At 49.4% G+C, this 17,894-nt stretch overlaps 2 protein-coding genes and 1 non-coding gene across 6 annotated transcripts; 1 reads left to right on the forward strand and 2 right to left on the reverse strand.

Moving 5' to 3' along the window:
• Positions 1-30: 30 nt before the first annotated feature.
• Positions 31-8,870, reverse strand: KHDC4 (KH domain containing 4, pre-mRNA splicing factor). 4 transcript variants are annotated; one of them, XM_048929315.1, is made up of 14 exons: positions 8,726-8,868; positions 8,364-8,601; positions 7,520-7,642; positions 7,102-7,181; positions 6,958-7,010; positions 6,113-6,276; positions 5,587-5,798; positions 5,414-5,474; positions 4,760-4,817; positions 4,306-4,559; positions 3,647-3,805; positions 2,517-2,629; positions 2,243-2,334; positions 31-1,339 (listed from the first exon to the last, which is right to left on the reverse strand). In XM_048929315.1, exons 1-14 carry the CDS (start codon positions 8,815-8,817, stop codon positions 1,140-1,142), a joined length of 1,899 nt encoding a protein of 632 aa, XP_048785272.1. In that variant the 5' UTR covers positions 8,818-8,868; the 3' UTR covers positions 31-1,139. The 4 variants fall into 4 exon arrangements, 3 of the variants coding, with proteins under 3 accessions (XP_048785272.1, XP_048785271.1, XP_048785273.1); XM_048929314.1 differs by having other exon boundaries at positions 7,520-7,648; positions 8,726-8,861; XR_007373522.1 differs by having other exon boundaries at positions 1,308-1,339; positions 2,517-2,601; positions 7,520-7,648; positions 8,726-8,870.
• LOC125685938 (small Cajal body-specific RNA 4) lies at positions 5,886-6,014 on the reverse strand. The gene has a single exon (XR_007373530.1). It is a non-coding gene; the product is annotated as a small Cajal body-specific RNA 4 (non-coding RNA).
• A 106-nt stretch (positions 8,871-8,976) lies between the features above and the next one.
• EFCAB12 (EF-hand calcium binding domain 12) lies at positions 8,977-17,847 on the forward strand. The gene is made up of 14 exons (XM_048929313.1): positions 8,977-10,129; positions 10,349-10,410; positions 10,846-11,005; positions 11,181-11,437; positions 12,023-12,096; positions 12,678-12,748; positions 13,124-13,220; positions 13,785-14,067; positions 14,229-14,408; positions 14,840-14,993; positions 15,193-15,431; positions 15,554-15,755; positions 16,280-16,478; positions 16,574-17,847. Exons 1-14 carry the CDS (start codon positions 10,027-10,029, stop codon positions 16,728-16,730), a joined length of 2,238 nt encoding a protein of 745 aa, XP_048785270.1. The 5' UTR covers positions 8,977-10,026; the 3' UTR covers positions 16,731-17,847.
• The last annotated feature ends 47 nt before the right edge of the window (positions 17,848-17,894 follow it).

Raw genomic sequence — 17,894 nt, forward strand, 5'->3', positions numbered from 1 at the left:
AAGGCGCAGCTCATAACAAAGCGCGTTTATACAGCATTTATACATTTATTTATAACGAAAGCACGGGTCTCAAGTATTTACAAGACGTAGGAAAGTCAATGTTTGTACAAAGGTGCCAGCCACTCCCAGCGCCAGGGAGCTACCAGTGCTGCTCCGGGAGCTGATGGCGTCCCACAGCCCAGCAGCTGTGCAGCACCCTGCCCTGCCACCACCGCCACGTTGTGCTTTGTGTCCATAAAGATATTCACACTCCGCTCCCCGTGCTTCACAACGGGAGCGGCGCCTGCAGGCACGGCTCTGTGCCTCTCCTCCTTTGTCGAGCACCGTGAAACAGAACGGGATGGAATCAAAGTGAGTTAAGAGAGTGGGAGAAGCTTGGAGAACCTGCAGGTCCCATACGAACTGCTGAGCAGAATGAAGGAGGCAGGGATTGCTGGAGGTGGGGGAGCAGCTGGCAGCCGGGGGCGGCAGCAGGATGAACCCACAAAGGACAAAACAACCCCCATCTCAGCCCTCCCCCCCCCCCAAGCACTTGGCTGGAACCAGAAGTCGTGGGGTTAGAGAAACCACATTGCAAAGAAAACACAACGTGGAGTTACAACAGGAGATGCTTAAAGTAAAAGCAAAATCATCAACTTCAAGAAATGCAACCCAGCAAATTTCTCTGAACTATCAGACGCTGCTTTCCTTTGTTGAAAGTCCAAACATTGAATCCACACAGTCACCATTAACGGGACCGTGAGCACGGGCTGACAGCAGAAGCACTGAATAAAATACAACACCAGATGGGTGGTGAAGTCAGCGTGGCTGACAGCTTCCTTTTTTGTTTTTAAAGTTACCCTGGAAAATGGGAAACAGAGGACAGGTTTCTCTTTCTAGAACCTCCCCCACGCCGTGAGGGACCGGCCCTGTCCAAAAAAACCCTATTTCAAATGGTTTTCATAGATGACAAATTCACTGCAGAAATAAAGAGTTTAAAAATAATGGAGCCCTTTCAAGGCGGAATACTGAACCTTTAGCTTCTGCAAATGTAAAAACAATGCATATTTGCAAAGTTCTCTTTGTAATATACATGCATTATTGCTAGAGGAAAAAAAATAATAATAATAAAGAGATGAATGAAGACAGTTCTGTAGCTTTTACGGTGCCATCCAAAATGGCATCTGTTGTTTGGCTCGCTGTTGTGAGGAAGGATACTGGTATCCCAAACTCCACCCCTGTGAAAAAGTACTTGCATTTTTATGGCCACCATGTTCCTCCTCTTCATCTGATGAATCTCCAGCATATGCCACCAATCCAAAGCCCTTCTCGGATGTTTTCATCTTCTTTGCTTGATGATCTAAGGGGAAGGGGGGGGAAAAAAACAACAGAACAATCCCCCCGGCCCCCAAGAAGGAAAAATAAAAATAGAGAGAGATAAAATGCCCCAAAACAAGTTAATAAAAAAGATGTTAATTGTAAATCGTTAGTTGGACACCATTTTGAGGTCACAAGGCCAATGGTCATCCAAGGTCGAAGGCCACACGAAACAGCAGCAGCAACAGCACATGTGATCCATCAGAACCATGTAAGAGAACAGAGAAAGAAGAAAGAAACACACAAGAAAGGTAAAGTTAGCAAACGGGTCAAAGTGATGGCAATCGCACCGTTTTAGAGATCAACACGTAAAGAAAAGTAGAACTTTTGCTCAAAAGAAAGCTAGCAGGAGAACAACCTCTGGGAGCAATACTGCAGAAAAACTAAGGTTAGACGAACTAACGTGGTTTGTACCTGCAGACTGGTATGGAAGGCACTAAACTACCAGGAGTTAAAGCGATCCCATGTTTTACCGAGCTGCAAACAGCCGATGTGTGACAGCCCTGAGAGAGGATGAAAGCTAACAACGCTTCTGTCTGCAGACAGGGTGACAGAACTCGTGTCTGTAAATACACACCTGAACCATAACTGACACTCCTCAGTGCTCCTAGAGATAGCTGTGCACAACGTAAAGCCATGACATCTGTTACAGAGCGAGCCCAGGAGATTGTGCTGACTGTGGGTCAAAGCTCAGCCCTCCTGCCTTCATCACAGCCTCACCATTCAGAGGCGTTTATTAAAGCACAATCAGTGATTTCAGAACGGGGCAATGATCTCCCTTTTACTGCACGCAGTAAAAAGGACACAAAACACAATCACCAATCTAAATGAGCGTTAAGACCACCGCAAACTCCACTGACAAACAGGTTCCACTCGTTGCACTCACCATGGCTGCCTGGTAAAGACCCCACACCATTTCTTTCTTCAGATTCTGATTTCATCCCAGTGACAGGAAAAGCTGGTGGAGGCATCAACTGCCTGTTCAAACACAAGCAAGCCTTCATTACCTTCTATTTATTTTTTAAGAGCAAGCACAAAGATAACAGCGACCGAATCCGAAACGCAGTCCTTGCCATTAACTCTCAGCTGGGCTCTGCGCCCCTTAAGAAGGACAGAAACGAACAGAGGTGCCAGCAGGCAGCGCAGGGCTCGTCCCATACCTGTCCCTCTCTCTCTCCTTTCCTGAGGAACTTGCTGACTTCGACCCGGCTCCATCGATTTCGCTCTGACTGGAGAAGCCTGTACCTAAATTAGTCATATGAATGGGTCCATGCTATGAGCAGAAAAACACACGGCATTAGCAAATCTACCACTACAACACAAGCTACAGCTCCTTAATGATACTGATAGGAAACCCAACTTTTCAGAGCATATTGCCAACTATTAGGAGCAGCCACTAATCACCTCTGTTCAGTACAATGCTTTTTTTTTTTCTTTTTTCCTACAAATACTGAGGGTGAAGTTGTAAAAACCTTCCTGACTCTGCTGTGGAAGCCACTCCAGCACCCCGTCCACCATCCCCGCACTGCAGGACAGTGATGACAGCTGTTTATTCCTGGTTTGACTCATTACCTCTAATCAGCTCATTCTGAGTACTTAGAGGCCTCATGCCACAGTAAACTGTGCTTGACACATGTTAACAAGATCTGATGCTTAAGCAGATCTTTATTTTCTCCAGACCAAGCTTTTATTCATGGGTTCTGCCTATGAGCATTTGCAGAACCTGCATTTTCTCACATAGAAGCCTGATGAAAAGCTCCGTTATTTAACATAAACTCAGCAACTTTTGCTGTCTAAAATGAACCAACAATCACTTTCAACACTGGGATTCTAGAAATCCTCCCAAGCCCTGCCTGCAAGAAAGGGGAATGGGAAAACACAGACATTACACCCACCTCCCCTCCCTCTATGGAAGCCCATCCAAAAGACCCACAATAAAACAAACAGGGATAAAAAAAGAAAGCCAATAACAAATCATCTCACTTTCACCTAACCAGGCACACGCTGCTGCCATCTCTTCAACCTGAATGCACTGCTGCTCTTCAGGAAAGAACACGGGCATGGAAAGCAAGGATGCACAGGCATGGATGCCAACGCATCGGACAGCCCAGCCTGAGAGCAGAGCATCGGCTCAAAGAAATGGAAGCGTGCTCTCAATGTTTGCAACCATCACTGCTGCCTGCCCGAGGGCCTGTCTGAATTTTCTCAAATAGACTTTGCTAACAACCATCCCTCTCTCCAGCCAAGTTCCATTTTGTCGAATGAAGTAAAATTGCTGATTTTATTCCACCTGATATCCCAGCAGTCCTGACTCCCTCTCATCGGGCAGCTCCTCGGTGAAGCGCCTCTTTTGGCCTTGGGGATGGGCCTGGACTTGTGGCTGCGTACCAGCTGGCAGGCTTGTTTTGACCGGGGCAGCAGCAGGAAGGAAAGGAGCGCTCAGTGGACTCTGGCATGCAGAAATTAAAAACAAAGAAGATAATGCTTCATATGCATATGATCAAGTCAATTCCACGTAAGGTTTCATACAGAGGATCAGAAAACGCAACCAATTTCTCTTTGCGGAACCTGAGAGGTGAAAAGGAAGTGCATAATTTAGAAGACAAGTACCTGCACTGCAGAATGCTCCCAGCTCTAAGTTATCACTGCCTGCAGCTCAGGCTCCCTGCACCCTCAATGCCTACAGTAACGTTTTGCATCAATGGGTGACACCTCCCTGCATCACCCCTCATGTTAGCAGGGTGCAGCACGAAAAGAAATGCAGCCTGAAACTGTTATACAAAAAAAATAAGTTGCTTGGCCAAAAGCATCAAAGCAACAACCCCAGATATCGGCTCTGTGTGCCCCAAGTTGTTCCCCATCTGGAAGGACTTCAAGTACGTCATTGTTAGCAAAGAAACAGCTGAGGAAGCCGACAGCTACGAGGCAAATCCTTCATCTTAGCAGTACCTGCCCAGTGCTGGCTGGAGGCTGAACTTGAGATATTGGATACTGCGTCGGCACAGGTGGAACTCCTGCAGGAAGCGTTGTGAGGACGCCTGGGGCCATTGGCACTGCGGGTGGAACTATGCCTGGAACACCATATGGAGGCTGAACTGGTTGCTGAGGAGGGGGAACGACAGGATAACCAGACTGATATCCATTGGAAGGGTAATATGACGGCTGAGAAGGAACGCTGTTGATGGCAGCAGGCTGTGCAAAGCCTGCAGAGAGAGGAGGAGGAAAAAAGGGCCATCGTTAATGCAGCCAAGAGTCACGAAAGCAGTGAACTAATTACAAAGCGTAAAGGAAACACGGCTGCTTTCGACACAAGGAGCAAAACACCAAGGCTTCCACAAAGGCCTTCCGCCAAACCCAGCTCCACAAAACACAACACCAAAGGTTTCAGTCTTGCCAACGTTACCTGCCAAAGGTACAGCTGTCGTAATCTGATTCACAAACCGGGAGTATTCAGCATGGACCTGCAAAGGACGTTCAGAGGTGAGAAAGTGAGCATCCGATTCCTACACTGCAATCTTGCAGGCAAAGGGCAGCTGCCTGCTCATAAAACCACAAGGGAACTTTGACTGCAGAACACGCTGCACACAAAGGCACAGCAAGAATCCAAACATGAAAGCTGAAAAAAGATCAGGAATTCAAAGCAAAACCTACCAAAACAAAAACAAAAGTGGAACAAACCACTCATCCTGCTGGTCTGAGTCACAGTTGTGTAAAATGCAGGAAAGCCTTTCAGAGGATATACAGCATGGCAAGGGAGCTGCTTTGTTAAAAACAAAACACTTAAAGCATCTAAAAGCTCCCAGACGTATCTGTCAATATTTGTCCTTGGATATGGGCTGCAGAAAGGCTCTGACAGGAGTTTACTCTCTTTTCGGTACTCTGCTTTGTTGCATTCAAGTTAAAAAGCCTGAGAAATGAATTTTGCATGTTTGAGAGATCAAGAACATTCTTCTGGTGCCAACCATAAGAATCTCTTTAGGAGAAAGAGACTGTGTGCCTCTGGACATTGTTTAAAGCTAAAGCAACATCAACTCTGAAACTCATAAGAGCTACTCACAGTTTGCAACAGATTTTCACACAGCTTTTTAGCAGCTGCCAAACCTTCTGGCTTTGGGTGACTGAAAACAAACAGAAAAATCCATAAGCACAAACATTTATGCTGACCTGGGGAGCTTTTCCTTCACAGCAACCTGCTGCCAGACGTTTGCGTTTTAGGGAGCCTCAGCATACCTGATGTAGATGTACATGGGTTCAAAAGCTTCTCTGCCTGATGCTGGCTCGATGCAACCCGAGCCTTTTCCACGAAGGAAGACTTTGGCACCTGTTTCAATCTGAATGTGCTGCAGATAGGAGCAGCCGGGCCCTTCCACCTTCTCCTTCACATTAAATGTAGGTACAGCATGCTCCAGACCGACGAATAATTTGTCCTGAACGTAATGCATCTGTGAATGTAGAAGTAAAACTGATTGTTTCACTCTTAGGATGAGGACGTTGCTTTCACTGGAGGCCAGAAGTCAAGTCAGAACACTCAGTGTTGGATGGCACAGTGGGCCCTTTGCCTTCCTCTACATAGGACTGCTCTCTCCATCCCTTTTCTTCTAGGAGATCACTGTCACCTGAGCCTCACCCTTCAGACTCAGTCTGACCAGTCCTCCAGTTCCCACCACGGCCCCATAAGCATTTATTTCTCTCCATAAGCAGCACATGACATGCATACTTGTAATTAACTAATTGAAGTCACGAACCAATCACTCACCCCTGACTGGAATGGAGGCTTCTGACCAACTGCTGGAGACATCTGAGCGATGGGGGCTGGCTGGTGGTACACAGTCACTGTAGCTCCATTGAATGTTGGACTGGAACCTGTGGCAGCCTTCACTACTCCATTAGTAATTATCTCCTTAATACGATTAACAGCTCCTAGTCGACAGGATGTGAAATCCATTTGTATTTCAGCAGAGGGAAGTTCCTAACAGCCCCCAGCACTCCCCACAAAATCATCTGTGCTGATAGGATACACAGATATTCATCTTTTGGTAAACACAGCACTAAGAGATGTCCTCATGCCCAACGGGGAAGCAAACATGACAGAAACATCCCTAACCCTGCACTGAATTCACAACTGCACGAATGAGCGAGGTAAGAAGAACTGCTGGCTGTAGGAGGTAAATACAGGTGGGCAGCTCTACGGTTAGCTTGGGAACATGAGCAAAATGCCTTCAGCTTCTGCATGCAGAAGGAACTTCCTCGTGAGAAACTGCTCTGCTGCTGCATCCTGGTATGTGATGAGTTGTTATTTCTGCTGGTAAGCTCATGGCCACGGATCCAAAGGGGGTTGGTGGACATCTCAGTGCTCAGCCACCCCCAGAAACACGAGCACCTCCCCATTAAACTGATGGCTGTTAACTGCCCTCTGTCTGCTCCCCTTCAGGATCCACAAACCTCCCAGTGAAGCACTGGTGCTTTCGCATTACGCTGATCAACGCAGATTATTTACAGCGCAAATCCCCACCAGCCACAACAAAACCCATCAGTACTACAAGACTGCCTGAACACACTGCCAATAAGGAGCATGAGAAGTGGAATGCTTGGCACACTTACTGTCAACCAGCTCCCTTGTCTGACCCTGGACATGAAGATACAGAGGGCGATCTCTAGGGAGAAAACATCAAACATCCCATGACATAACAGAGTGAGAACCTCGTCACTTCAACACCCAACTACAGAGAAAGCAGAAATACAAACCCAGGTCCCACTTTTGCTTTCTCCTCTGCAGTCATGAACCGCCCTCGAGTAGAGACAGCAGCTCCACTCAGTCGACTTATCTGAAAGCAATGAAGAAAACAGAAAAGCTTAGTGATAACAAGAACACACACAGCTTCAAAGCGGTTGAAGTTAAGTTGCCTTACAAAGAGACCAGAAAATGTTATTAAGGTAGGAAGAGAATGAACAGTGCTGCTGAAGAACACTGGCCGTGCTGCCTCACCTCATGACAGGAGGCATTATTGAACAAACCAACCAACCACTAAACAGAGCACCTTAGAAAACACTGTTTTTGTAACAGAAAGCTGAACACACGTTGCCACGAACTCTTTTAACCTCAACAAAGACGCAGACCTCGAGCTGCCAAGCCAAAGAATGCAGATCCAGCTCCTGAACGTACCTCATCCTGGGTCTGCCCCCTCGTCAGGAGGTTTCTGCATGTGAGGGGCACGTCGTTGATTTCCACCTCTGCCACCACGAGGTCATCTTTGCTTTTATTTGTGGCCGGGCCTTTCCCCAGAGCCTGCAGCTTCAAAAACAAGCGTTGCAAAGACCAGTGGTTGGAAAACCGAGTAATAAGCAAACAGAGCCTACAGGTCCAGGTTGGGTGAGCAGCCATTTTAATTTCCTCTTACATCTGTTGAACCCTCAAATCCATAAAATTATTCATAGGAAGCGCTTTAAAATGAAAACTTTAATCACTTAACACCCCACAGCTTCAAAATCAAGTGATAAACGTTATTAGGTTTATTTTCAGGAGATTTTGAGGTAACAATTAGTACTGGAGCTCTGCAAAAGGTGAAATAGACATAGAAACGAGCAACAACACTGCGCCAATGGAATCCACAGCGTCGTTCACTTGAACTGGCATTCCTGACCAATGCTGTGCTCCCAGAGGAGCGCTCACTGCTGCACCTCACGGTCAGAAGGCAGCAAGAAGTGCTTTCCATGCACAGAGAGCAGAGAACCATCTCTGGTGACTGTGATGTGGGGCACATTTGGTGTCCTTTCGTGTTACCTACAAATAACTCCAATGACTGCTTGGTCTCAGACCGCTTCAAATGTGGAACTCTCAGAACACGCTGCTGTGCCACTCTATCAGACTCAAAACATAAATAACCTCCCCCGTTGTTTCCTTACGCCTCACTCCACTTTTCCCACGTATTCCTGAAAGCTATTTGAGAAAACAGCAGATCGCCCTAACCCCCTCCCGGGGCCCGGCGCTCCCCTCGCCCCTCTCTCACCTTATCCGCCGCGTTGGGCGCCGGCTTCAGCTTCCCTTTGGCCATTAACATCGCGTTGATCTTCGCTGCCACAGCCGCGGCCGCATCCAGGGCCCCCGACGGAGCCGCGGAGCTCTCGGAGACCCCCACGGCGGTGCCGCCATCTCCGCCGCCGGGGAAAGGGCGGCCGGGCAGCGGAGCCGCACCAGAGAGAAGGAAGGCGGGGGCCGGGCCGGGCTGATCCCATTTGCTGCGCCGCCTGCAAGCGGAGCAGATCGAGGAGTGCCTTCAACGCCTGCCCGTTGGAGGCCCGGCGCCCGCCGCTCCGCGGAACCGCCGCCCCGAGGCCTCCCCGCCGCAGCGCCCGCAGCCCCCGGCCTCACCCGCCCGCGGTCCCAGCGTCGCGCTGCCCGCCGCCTCCCGCTGACATGGCTCCGGCCCGGCTCCACCGCCTCCGCGCGAACCGCAGCGTCATTTCCGGCCAACGCGCGGCGCCGCAACGTCACTTCCGGCCGTTGCCATAACGACGGCGTACGCTCGGCACCGCGCGATTTATGTCACGCCAGATGGACCAGGCCCTCCATGGACAGACGGGAGGGAAGGCCGAGAACCGACAGCGGGCAAGCGAGGTGGAGCGGGGCGGGACCAGAGACGTGGCGGACCTCCCACTTCAGGGCTACGAACGCGGCTCAGCCGTGTTCAGGCGCGGCCTAAGCGAGGAGCGCGAGACGAAGGCGGACGGCAGGCGGCAGTAACGCCACCGGCAGCGGAAGACGCGGGCGCCCCCTGGGTGCTTTCACGCATGCGCACTCCCGCTAGCACAGCGCCCCGCCTCTGGGCGAGCTGCGCATGCGCGCTAGCTCCGTTTCCAGTCAGAGCTGGTTTTCCGCCCCGCGCTGCTCTCAGCCCCTCCTCAGCCGTCCTCACAGCGCCCAGTGCCCGGTTTGCTGTTTCCCAGCGTCTTTACTTTCTCACCGAGTGTGACCAAATGCCCTCGATTCGTTTCGTGAGGGTCTCAGGTGTCGCCTGACCCCCTGGGACGGACCCTGGGGTCCTAAGAGTCGCAGACGCAATGACTGCCATGCAGATGGAGCTGTAATGAAGGCTTTATTATTTCGCAGACTTTTGTTAGCAGTGCAGGATATCAGTAATCAGAATCGGCACAGCACAGATCTTCATTAGTAGCAGCTTAGAGTTATGAGGTGTGCCCTCATCACCTGGACCAGGCCAAACCCTAACGCTGCTCACTCTGCAGGTCATAATCTGACCCCAGAACGCACCCAAAGGAAAACATGTGGCTCAATCCGTCCTCAGAGGTGCCCCTGACTGAGGGGATTTCTGTTGGCTGCAGCTCCAGCCTGCAGCCCATGGGCGGGTGCTGCCCAGCTCCCAGCGTTCCATGGCACGCCCTGTTCCCCTTTGTGTCATCATCTGACATCACAAAAGGACAGAAGCCTTTACATCAGTGTTGGCTCAGGCCCGGCTCAGTGCCTCCTGGCAGTCGCAGAGTTGCCCTCGCATCCAGTTTTCTCTAGAGGACACAAGGAGTCTCTTGTACCTCAGAGGATAAAGGAGAAGAGAGCTATTCGGCGAAGGACAGAGAAGGGTATCAGAAGTGTTTCCTGGTAGGAAACATCAGAAACCTTTCATTCTTTAGCTTCACGTGCCCACCTGAAGCAAGAGCATGGTCAGCCTGCTAGAGCTGATCGCTAACATCGAGCACTGGAACGAGACTGATGGCTGCAGCACAGTCACGTTTCCCACACTCGAGAAGCTTTCCACCAATGGTAAGGCATTTGGGAAACTCGGGAGATCTATTTGCTCCTGAGCTGTAGACCTCTCCCAGTACTTTTAGTCCAAAGTCTATCCAAAATTCAGTCCGTGTCATGGATGAATTTACCCAGGAGCTGTGGTAGATCACACCTGCCATCTCCTTGTTTAGAAACATGCTAACAGGCCACAAACTTGCTGACTTAAAGCATTCTGTGTCTTTTCTTGCATTGCAGATGTCACTACCATTTGGAACAGTTTTTTCAAGCGTGTTCAGCAATTGCTCCTGCTGAAAAAGGTGGGACTGCACCCTACCCCTTCCCTTGCCCAACGGCCTCCCCTTGCCCAATGGCTGCAGTAGCCCAGGTAGCCCTGGACCAACAAGTGCCCTTGCTCTTCCACATACAGACGTGCCACAAATGTGCCAAAGACCACTTCCTTCAATCACTGAAGATATTAAAATAGTTAGAAGTACAGTACCTATGCCAAATACAGTAATGCAAATAATAGCACCCAAAAGTATTTGCTTCTCTGTTCCTCGCTCCCAGAGTGCAGAGCACACACACAACTGGGGATGCTTGGAGAGCAAAGGAAAGGGAAAGAATGTGTCCAAGTACCTGGTCTTTTCCAGCCCCCCCGTCTCAGGGTTGTGCATTAGGAGCGGGGAAGCCATGGGACACCCCTTTGCAAGCTGCCACAAGTCCTCACTCTGTCCTTCTCCTTTTTGTTCCAGCCTCTGGCTGTCAGCATCACCGGACTGGGGACATTTTGGATTCAAAAATGGCAAACCCTTGAGGATGGCAAGATCCTCACGTTTCGGAGACCGCTGTTTTTGCTGTCCAAGGCTGTTACACAGATCCGGGATTTCAAATACTTTCCGATACACTTGCCTGGTAAGACTAATTAAGCAAAAATTTGGCTTAAATACATTTGCTCACTTATCCTAATTAGCAATCCTTGGTGGTTAAGACAGCACTCTGGCAGTGCACTTAAACCAGAAGCTCCTGGTGTGTTACCTGGATCTGCTCAGCTGCTGTGTGACTCAGTCACCTTGCTCCTCTTTTCCAGCTGACAGTGAGATAGTGGAGCTGAACTGTGAGACCATATGCCTGCACAGCTCCTATTCTCAGCAGACAGTGCAGGGCTGTCTGTTGGAGACCTTGGAGTATTTCTACCACATCCTAACAAATGGAGAAGATGCAGACTTCACATTAAAGGACATCGGCACTCTCGCTATCCGAGCGGAGCAGGTGGAAATGACATTCTGTGAAGACTTTTTACTGCATCTTAACACGTCTACATACCTGGTACAAAAGCTTCTCAATGTAAGTGTTTTGGTTTTTTCCTGCACTTCTTACAGCGGGTTTGAAATCCTGTACAAAGCCAGGGAACCCAGCTCTGCTGCCAGCCGTGAGCTGCCAGGCCACTGGAGCTAGGCATGCAGCAGTGAAAACTGTCTCTGTGTTCTTTCTTGTATTTGCACTAGTTCAGAGGTGCTGGGAATGAACACAGTCTTATTTTTGCTGGCAGGGCATAGCCCTGGAAAAGCCTCACCACAAAGAGGAAAAAGGCCAAAGCAGTGTTGGGGCCAAAGCTGTTTGATGGTGAAAGCAGCAGCCAGAAACCCGGACTCAGGACAGGCCTTCCATTGTGTTTGCTCCATTGCCTTGTTCAGTGCTGAACAAGTGGTCGCTCTGCTGGCTGAGCTGCTAAGCGCCGTCCTTGCAGTAAGGCTGGCAACACTCCTCATCCTATCAGAATATGTGCCATGCAGTTTGCTTTGGCAAGAGGCTGAGGCACTCGTCAAGAAGTTTGCTGAGAGACAGTGAATTCTTCCACGTGTAGAAAAGCCTTTGTGAGCACTGAGATTCTTCCCTTGGAGTCACATCAGGTCTTTCTGTCACTTGCAGAAAAGATGGGTCATCTCAGACAAAGAAACTGCTCTCATGCCGAGCCCACTTGGCCAAGTCCACCTGTTGCCAGAGTGAGTATATTTGTTCCCTGAACTTATCTGGGCAAGTTTGGATGTGCTCAGCTCACATTTGGTTGTTTCAGCTCATATTTTGGCTCTTTCAAACGGTTTGGCAGCTCATTTCTTCCTTGCTTTTGCTAAGCTTGGACTTAACGTTCCTGATTGTGCCCTGCATTTTACCATTCATCCAATCAGAGGGAACTGGTTTGCACTGCAGAGACATTTAGGCAATGCTCTGATGTTTCCTCCACCTCTTTTCTGCACTCGAGACTGCCAAAACATCGAACAAAAGGCAGATCCTAATATTGCTGTCGTTTTCAACACAACATGGAAAGCATCTCTCAGAAAGTGGAACAAAAGTAGATGATGCATGTCCTCTGCCCGTGGCGTTTCCACGTTTGTTGTGAAAGTCACATCCATCTCAGTACCTCTGAAATGCCTTCTTGTGTCAAGAGGGGCTGCTGAGCTGTTCCTGAGGCCAGCACTGTTCACTGGCTCCTGTTTAGGGCACATAATTTAGTCTGTACAGATACCTGGCACTGATCTGGCAAAGGAGCCCTTTTCACAGAATGGCACCTTCTTCCTATTTCCAGGTTTGTGATCAAGGAGGTTCCTCAACTTGATACGATGCCAATGCCAGAGGAAAAGCTACTTGAAAGAAAAGGTAACATTAATGACTGATCCTTGAGAGGTTTGTGCCTCTCCCTGTGCTCCTTCCCAGTGGCTGCTTAGAGCCTGTGGTACAACAAGATGCCTGGGGCAGCACTCCGTGTGCCTCTGTCCACAACTTCTGGTAAACATCAAGAGACACATTTGGAACAAGATGGGACGTGTGTCCCCCCTGCCTTCCATGCCCCACAGTGCATCTCTTCCACGTTATGAGTTTGTGCTGGAGAGAGTGAACTTCTAGGAAGTTCAGCACTGGGAATTACAAACGCTGTCTTAAGTTCTGGGGATCAGAACAGCTCCTGAAATCAGAGTGCTGTTATGCAGGTCTGTGCCTGCAGTTCTGAGAGCCTTTCTCCTTTCCTGTTTACAGAGTCTCTTCTCTGCAAGCTACGCAGACTACGAAGGACCATTTCTCTCAGCACATTAACCACAGCTGAGAGCGACAATGAAGAGGAGCCTGCTGACAGGTGACAGTCGACAAGGATTTGAGTGGAGTGCTCTTGTGCCTGTGTGATATTGGCACTGATGCTGCTCTTTCAGCAAAGCAGCATTCCAATCAACGTGTCCCAAGGAGGCAGAGCAGCATCTGTCTGCGGTGCTTCTTCATGCTTCCTTTAGTTCCTGAAAAGCCTCTTTGTTGGTAATGCTGAGGACAAGAACAGGCTTCATGGCTCTAGCCCATCTTTTCTGCCTTTGGCACTAACGACCCCTTTTCCTTCACTAAGTAATGCAGTATTTGAGACCACATCAGGCCAGGAAGGGGGATGCCAGCATGGCCTGTCATTGCACAAGGCACAGTTCCTCATTCCAATAAGAGGGACAAAGAGCTGTGTGTCCTGAACTTTCCTTAGAGAAAACCCTCGTTCCCTTGGTGGCACATCTGAGCATTACAGCTCAGTGCTGTTATCCCCCATCTGCTGGTGGGAAGACAGTTGGGTGAAGAGACTTCATCCTGCTGAGGAAGAGGGCTGGAGAAGAAATTCCTCCTGCACTCAGACTGACTCCCCTTGGTCTGTTTGTTGTTTTTTTAGACCTCTCCCACAAGTGCCAGCTGCAGAAGGAAGGCAGGAGAGAGGAAGTCCCACCTTTCCAGTGGTCATTTCTCATCCTGAAGATGATCCAGATAAGCTGTCGGCTTGGATCCAGGAGAGGAAGCGATTCATTTCTCAGCTAGAAAGCTCTGTAGACATTGAGAAATGGCTGAGAAATAAATCTTCCTGGAGCCACGTGGAAGAGAGAGTCTGGGAACGCATAAAGTCACGCAGAGCAGAGAGAAGGGCTGAACGCAAAGCAGCTGTGACTGATAAACTGGGCGTAAGTAGATGCTGTGTTACTTCAGCCTTGGGATCACTGCACTGCATCCTCTGTGGCCTCAATCAGTAGAGCGGTGCTGCTCTGTCCCAGCCACTCGCACATCTCCTGGCATGGTGATTCTGGCAGTGGGGATGGCAGGGTATTTTCCAATTCCTTTCCAGGACACAACACCAGCAAGCAGCAAGCCTCAGCCCCCTCCTTGCATACCGTACCCCGAGGCTCTCATTGCACTGCATAACCTCCTGCGCAAACGGAAGACAACACTGGTGAATATCTTCAAGAAAGCTGGCATGGAAGGCAGAAATATCAAGAAAGCAGACTTCATTAAGATCATCAAGCAGGTATGGAGGGCACAGGAAAGCAATAAACAGCTCATGCTGACCCTCACTTTGCACAGGCTTCAGTGGTAAAGAGTTGTCAGGATCACATTCAGGTCAATTAGGGCTTAGCACTTCACTTTCTGATAGTCTGGCCCATGACAAAATATATTCTTGATACCCAGGGGGCTGGGAAGCTTAGCACAGTAAAAAGCTGAGAGCTCAGCAGGGCTGGCAGTGGGCAACCATGCCTGTGGCAGGGCAGTTGGAACTCGATGATCCCTGAAGTCCCTTCCAACCCCAGCTATTCTGTGATTCAGAGGGCAGCAGCACAGCGGTCCATTTGTCAGTGTTTGGTAACCCCACGTAAAGCTCACCCGGTGGCCTCCTGCTCTGGGGTCAGCCTTGTTTGTTGTTTTATTGATCACACTGCCATTTTCTGTTTTGGTTGTCAGGCAAACATTCCCATCAACGAAAAGGAGCTGGAGGATGTGATCATCTTTTTGACTGCCCCTAACCGTGGGAAATATACGACCGTGGCAAAGCTAATGGAAAGTCAAAATGAGTGGCTGGAAATGAAGAAAAAAGAATCCAGAGAGACCAAAGGGGGTAAGAGGAGAACACTGGGCAGGGAAACTCCCTCTGTATCTTTTCAGACTATGGAATGTCTCCATGAGATGCATCTGCTGGGGGCTATAATGCACAAAACACCAAAGTCCTTTGCCTTACAAGCGTTGGTCAGCCCCGATGTTTCCTTCTGCTACTGTCTAACATGGTTTCTCTGGGCTTTCTTTTTGAACTCTTCCAGGTGCAAAGACTCAGCCCCATAAAGCCACATGCAAATCTGCCACACCTCCACGTTCTGTTGAGGGCAGAGCCAAAGAGATGGATCCTACCAAGCCACCAGTGAAGTTAACACCCTTAGAAGTTACCCCAGTCCATGCTGAGCCAGCACAAAGACATCAAACAGCCCATGAAAAGAAAGAGTCTCCAAAACCATCTGGAGACGGGACACAGAAAACTGTCAAGAGACGAGAGGTGAAAAAGGTACTGCTCACATGGCAACCAAACCCTCTTGAGATTAATCCCCATCTGGAGCTTCTCCGAAGAGAATGGAGCAACTCCAGCTCAGTGCTGAATGCTAATCAGAGCCTTTCTTTTGCTTACAGGGCAAGGGCAGCCCAATCAGATCTCAGCTGGAGAGATCTGGGGAGCTAACTGTTAAAGAGCACTGCTTCCCATCAACTACAAGCAGTGCCATGGGTGCACTGGTCGACCAGTACCGCAGCAAGGCGGCTGCGAGTTACCTGAATTCCTCCAAGCTGTGCAAAGAGCGTGACATTCATCTCGCCGAGTCAGTGCTGCAGAGAGGTAATGCAACCCCCAGGGCCTGAGATGAATCTGACAAGCTCATCCCTTCCCCTGCCCAGAAACACGACCAATGTATGGGGAGGGGAGCTGCTTTTGGAGAATACTTGCAGCCCTTGGAGGACTGGTTAGGATCAGCAATCCCATCAGTGTAGATGAGCGCGCAGAGCGCTCCAGATCATGGCCAGGTTCAGCTAAGAGCACAAATGATGAGGCAAGCTCATGGCAGTGGTACAGGGAAAGCAAAACTGGGAAGTCAGGCCCCTGTTAGGTTCAGTGGGTCCATGGCCAGGCAGAGCCATGGCTGTGGCTGAACTGAGGTCTCCACTGAAATGGGGCTCCTGATCCCAGGGCAGAGAGTGCAGGCAGAAGCCCCACACAAAGCTGCTTAGGGCCGCTGAGGCCTCTCAGCACACGCTGGGCCATCATCCACACATTCCTGCCTTACACAGTAGCTGTAACCACTCCAGGGCAGCATCACAGACATAAACCAGAGGTGACCTAGATTGGATGTGCTTTGCCAACAGGCCTGCTGCACCCAGGAGACAAAACCATCAAAAAAGGACGATATCTGAGGAAGATCAGGCAGCCTGGAGGATACTACAACATAGGACTTGCCGATACGTCCTCACCTCTGAGCATGTCCAGGTCATCAAGAAGTACAGCTGGAAACCTGGGCAAAGAAGGCAAAAACAAGAAGGCTTCCGAGGAGTTTTGCCATTACGAGTAAGAGTGGTCATATTGCCTAGAAGTTTATGCTCATAAAACAGGCTTCATTCTTTTTCTCATTTTATTTTCTTTTTTCCTTTTTTTCTTCTCAGCTCTCATCAGAGGAATCAGAAAGAAAGGAGCAACAGGTTCTGGCCAGGTCACCTTCTGGACAAGATGCGCCTCTGCATTCCAGAAGAGAAGACCAACAGGGCGCACCCCTTGTTCAGCTGTGTTCGCCCAACCCGGCCTGCATACAAGATTATCTAAAACCACAACCAGGACCAGCCAGCCACTGTCTGTGTCCACCAGAGACGTGGCATCCAAGTCTCATTCCACCTGAAGGTCTTCCAGCAGCACAAGATGTGCACAGAACGTTGCACTTCATCATCAGCTCAAGAGATCTGAGCCGTTCTGATAAAGCACAGACACAAAATACCCTGAGCTGGAATGGACCCACAGAAGTCATCTGGTCCAACAATTCAAACCCAAATAAAAAACATCATCCATCCAATTCTCAGGACTACTTGCATTCTATAAATGGAGAAATAGAGATAAGCAACAACACTGCGTCAATGGAATCCACAGCATCGTTCACTTGAACTGGCATTCCTGACCAATGCTGTGCTCCCAGAGGAGCGCTCACTGCTGCACCTCACGGTCAGAAGGCAGCAAGAAGTGCTTTCTATGCACAGAGAGCAGAGAACCATCTCTGGTGACTGCAATGTGGGGCACATTTGGTGTCCTCATGTGTTACCTACAAATAACTCCAATGAGAAAACCACTGCTCATTTTCTGAACAGTTCAAATTAGATATGGAGGTTGTCTGCCCTGCCTGTGGCAGGGGGTTGGAGCCTGATGATCTTTGAGGTCCCTTTCAACCCAAGCCATTCTATCATTCAAATTACCAAGAAGGTAATGCAGAGGCCAAGCACATGGCACACTAAATGTGACAAGCTAGCTCCTGTCTCCTGCCATGCCCAGAAGCATGAGCACTGTACGGGGCGAGGAGCTGCAGATGGAGTGTGCTTGCAGCCCTTGGAGGGCCATGGCAGATAATGCTGCCAGGATCAGCACTCCCATCAGTGGGCTACAGCTGAGAGAGCAAAGAGTGCCCCGGATCAGCCACAGCCCATTCACCTGGGTTTGAAGCCAGGTTCAACCAAGAGTGTGAACCGAGACAGGAGCTCGTGCTGGAGGGGCAGAGCAGGGATGTCAAGAGTCTGGTCAGGTTCACACAGGTAAACCAGCCATTACTGGCCCACTGGTGGCCTTTTATCATCTGTTTCTTAGAATGCTTTGTTCCAACAGGTTGTATATCAATATTGGTTGTTAAAAGCAATAAAACTTCCAAAAAGTTTGTCTTGCATCTAAAAAGTTTCTACTTATTTTATCAATCTGTGCTGCTTTTTGACTGATAGTTCTGCAGTATCA

The sequence above is a fragment of the Lagopus muta genome, chromosome 29, assembly GCF_023343835.1.
Source record: "Lagopus muta isolate bLagMut1 chromosome 29, bLagMut1 primary, whole genome shotgun sequence".
In the NCBI taxonomy this organism is placed as follows: domain Eukaryota; kingdom Metazoa; phylum Chordata; class Aves; order Galliformes; family Phasianidae; genus Lagopus; species Lagopus muta.

What these genes read in the sequence shown, in the direction of transcription:
- KHDC4 (XM_048929314.1), bottom strand. Translation starts at nt 8,817, where the DNA reads ATGACGCTGCGGTTCGCGCGGAGGCGGTGGAGCCGGGCCGGAGCCATG. An exon ending in GGGGGCAGACCCAGGATGAG is followed by an intron (nt 7,182 to 7,519) that starts GTACGTTCAGGA and finishes CATTGCTTTCAG; the next exon opens with ATAAGTCGACTGAGTGGAGC. An exon ending in GACAAGGGAGCTGGTTGACA is followed by an intron (nt 6,277 to 6,957) that starts GTAAGTGTGCCA and finishes CCTGTCGACTAG; the next exon opens with GAGCTGTTAATCGTATTAAG.
- EFCAB12 (XM_048929313.1), top strand. Translation starts at nt 10,027, where the DNA reads ATGGTCAGCCTGCTAGAGCTGATCGCTAACATCGAGCACTGGAACGAG. An exon ending in CAAGTCCACCTGTTGCCAGA is followed by an intron (nt 12,097 to 12,677) that starts GTGAGTATATTT and finishes TCCTATTTCCAG; the next exon opens with GTTTGTGATCAAGGAGGTTC. An exon ending in CTGTGACTGATAAACTGGGC is followed by an intron (nt 14,068 to 14,228) that starts GTAAGTAGATGC and finishes ATTCCTTTCCAG; the next exon opens with GACACAACACCAGCAAGCAG.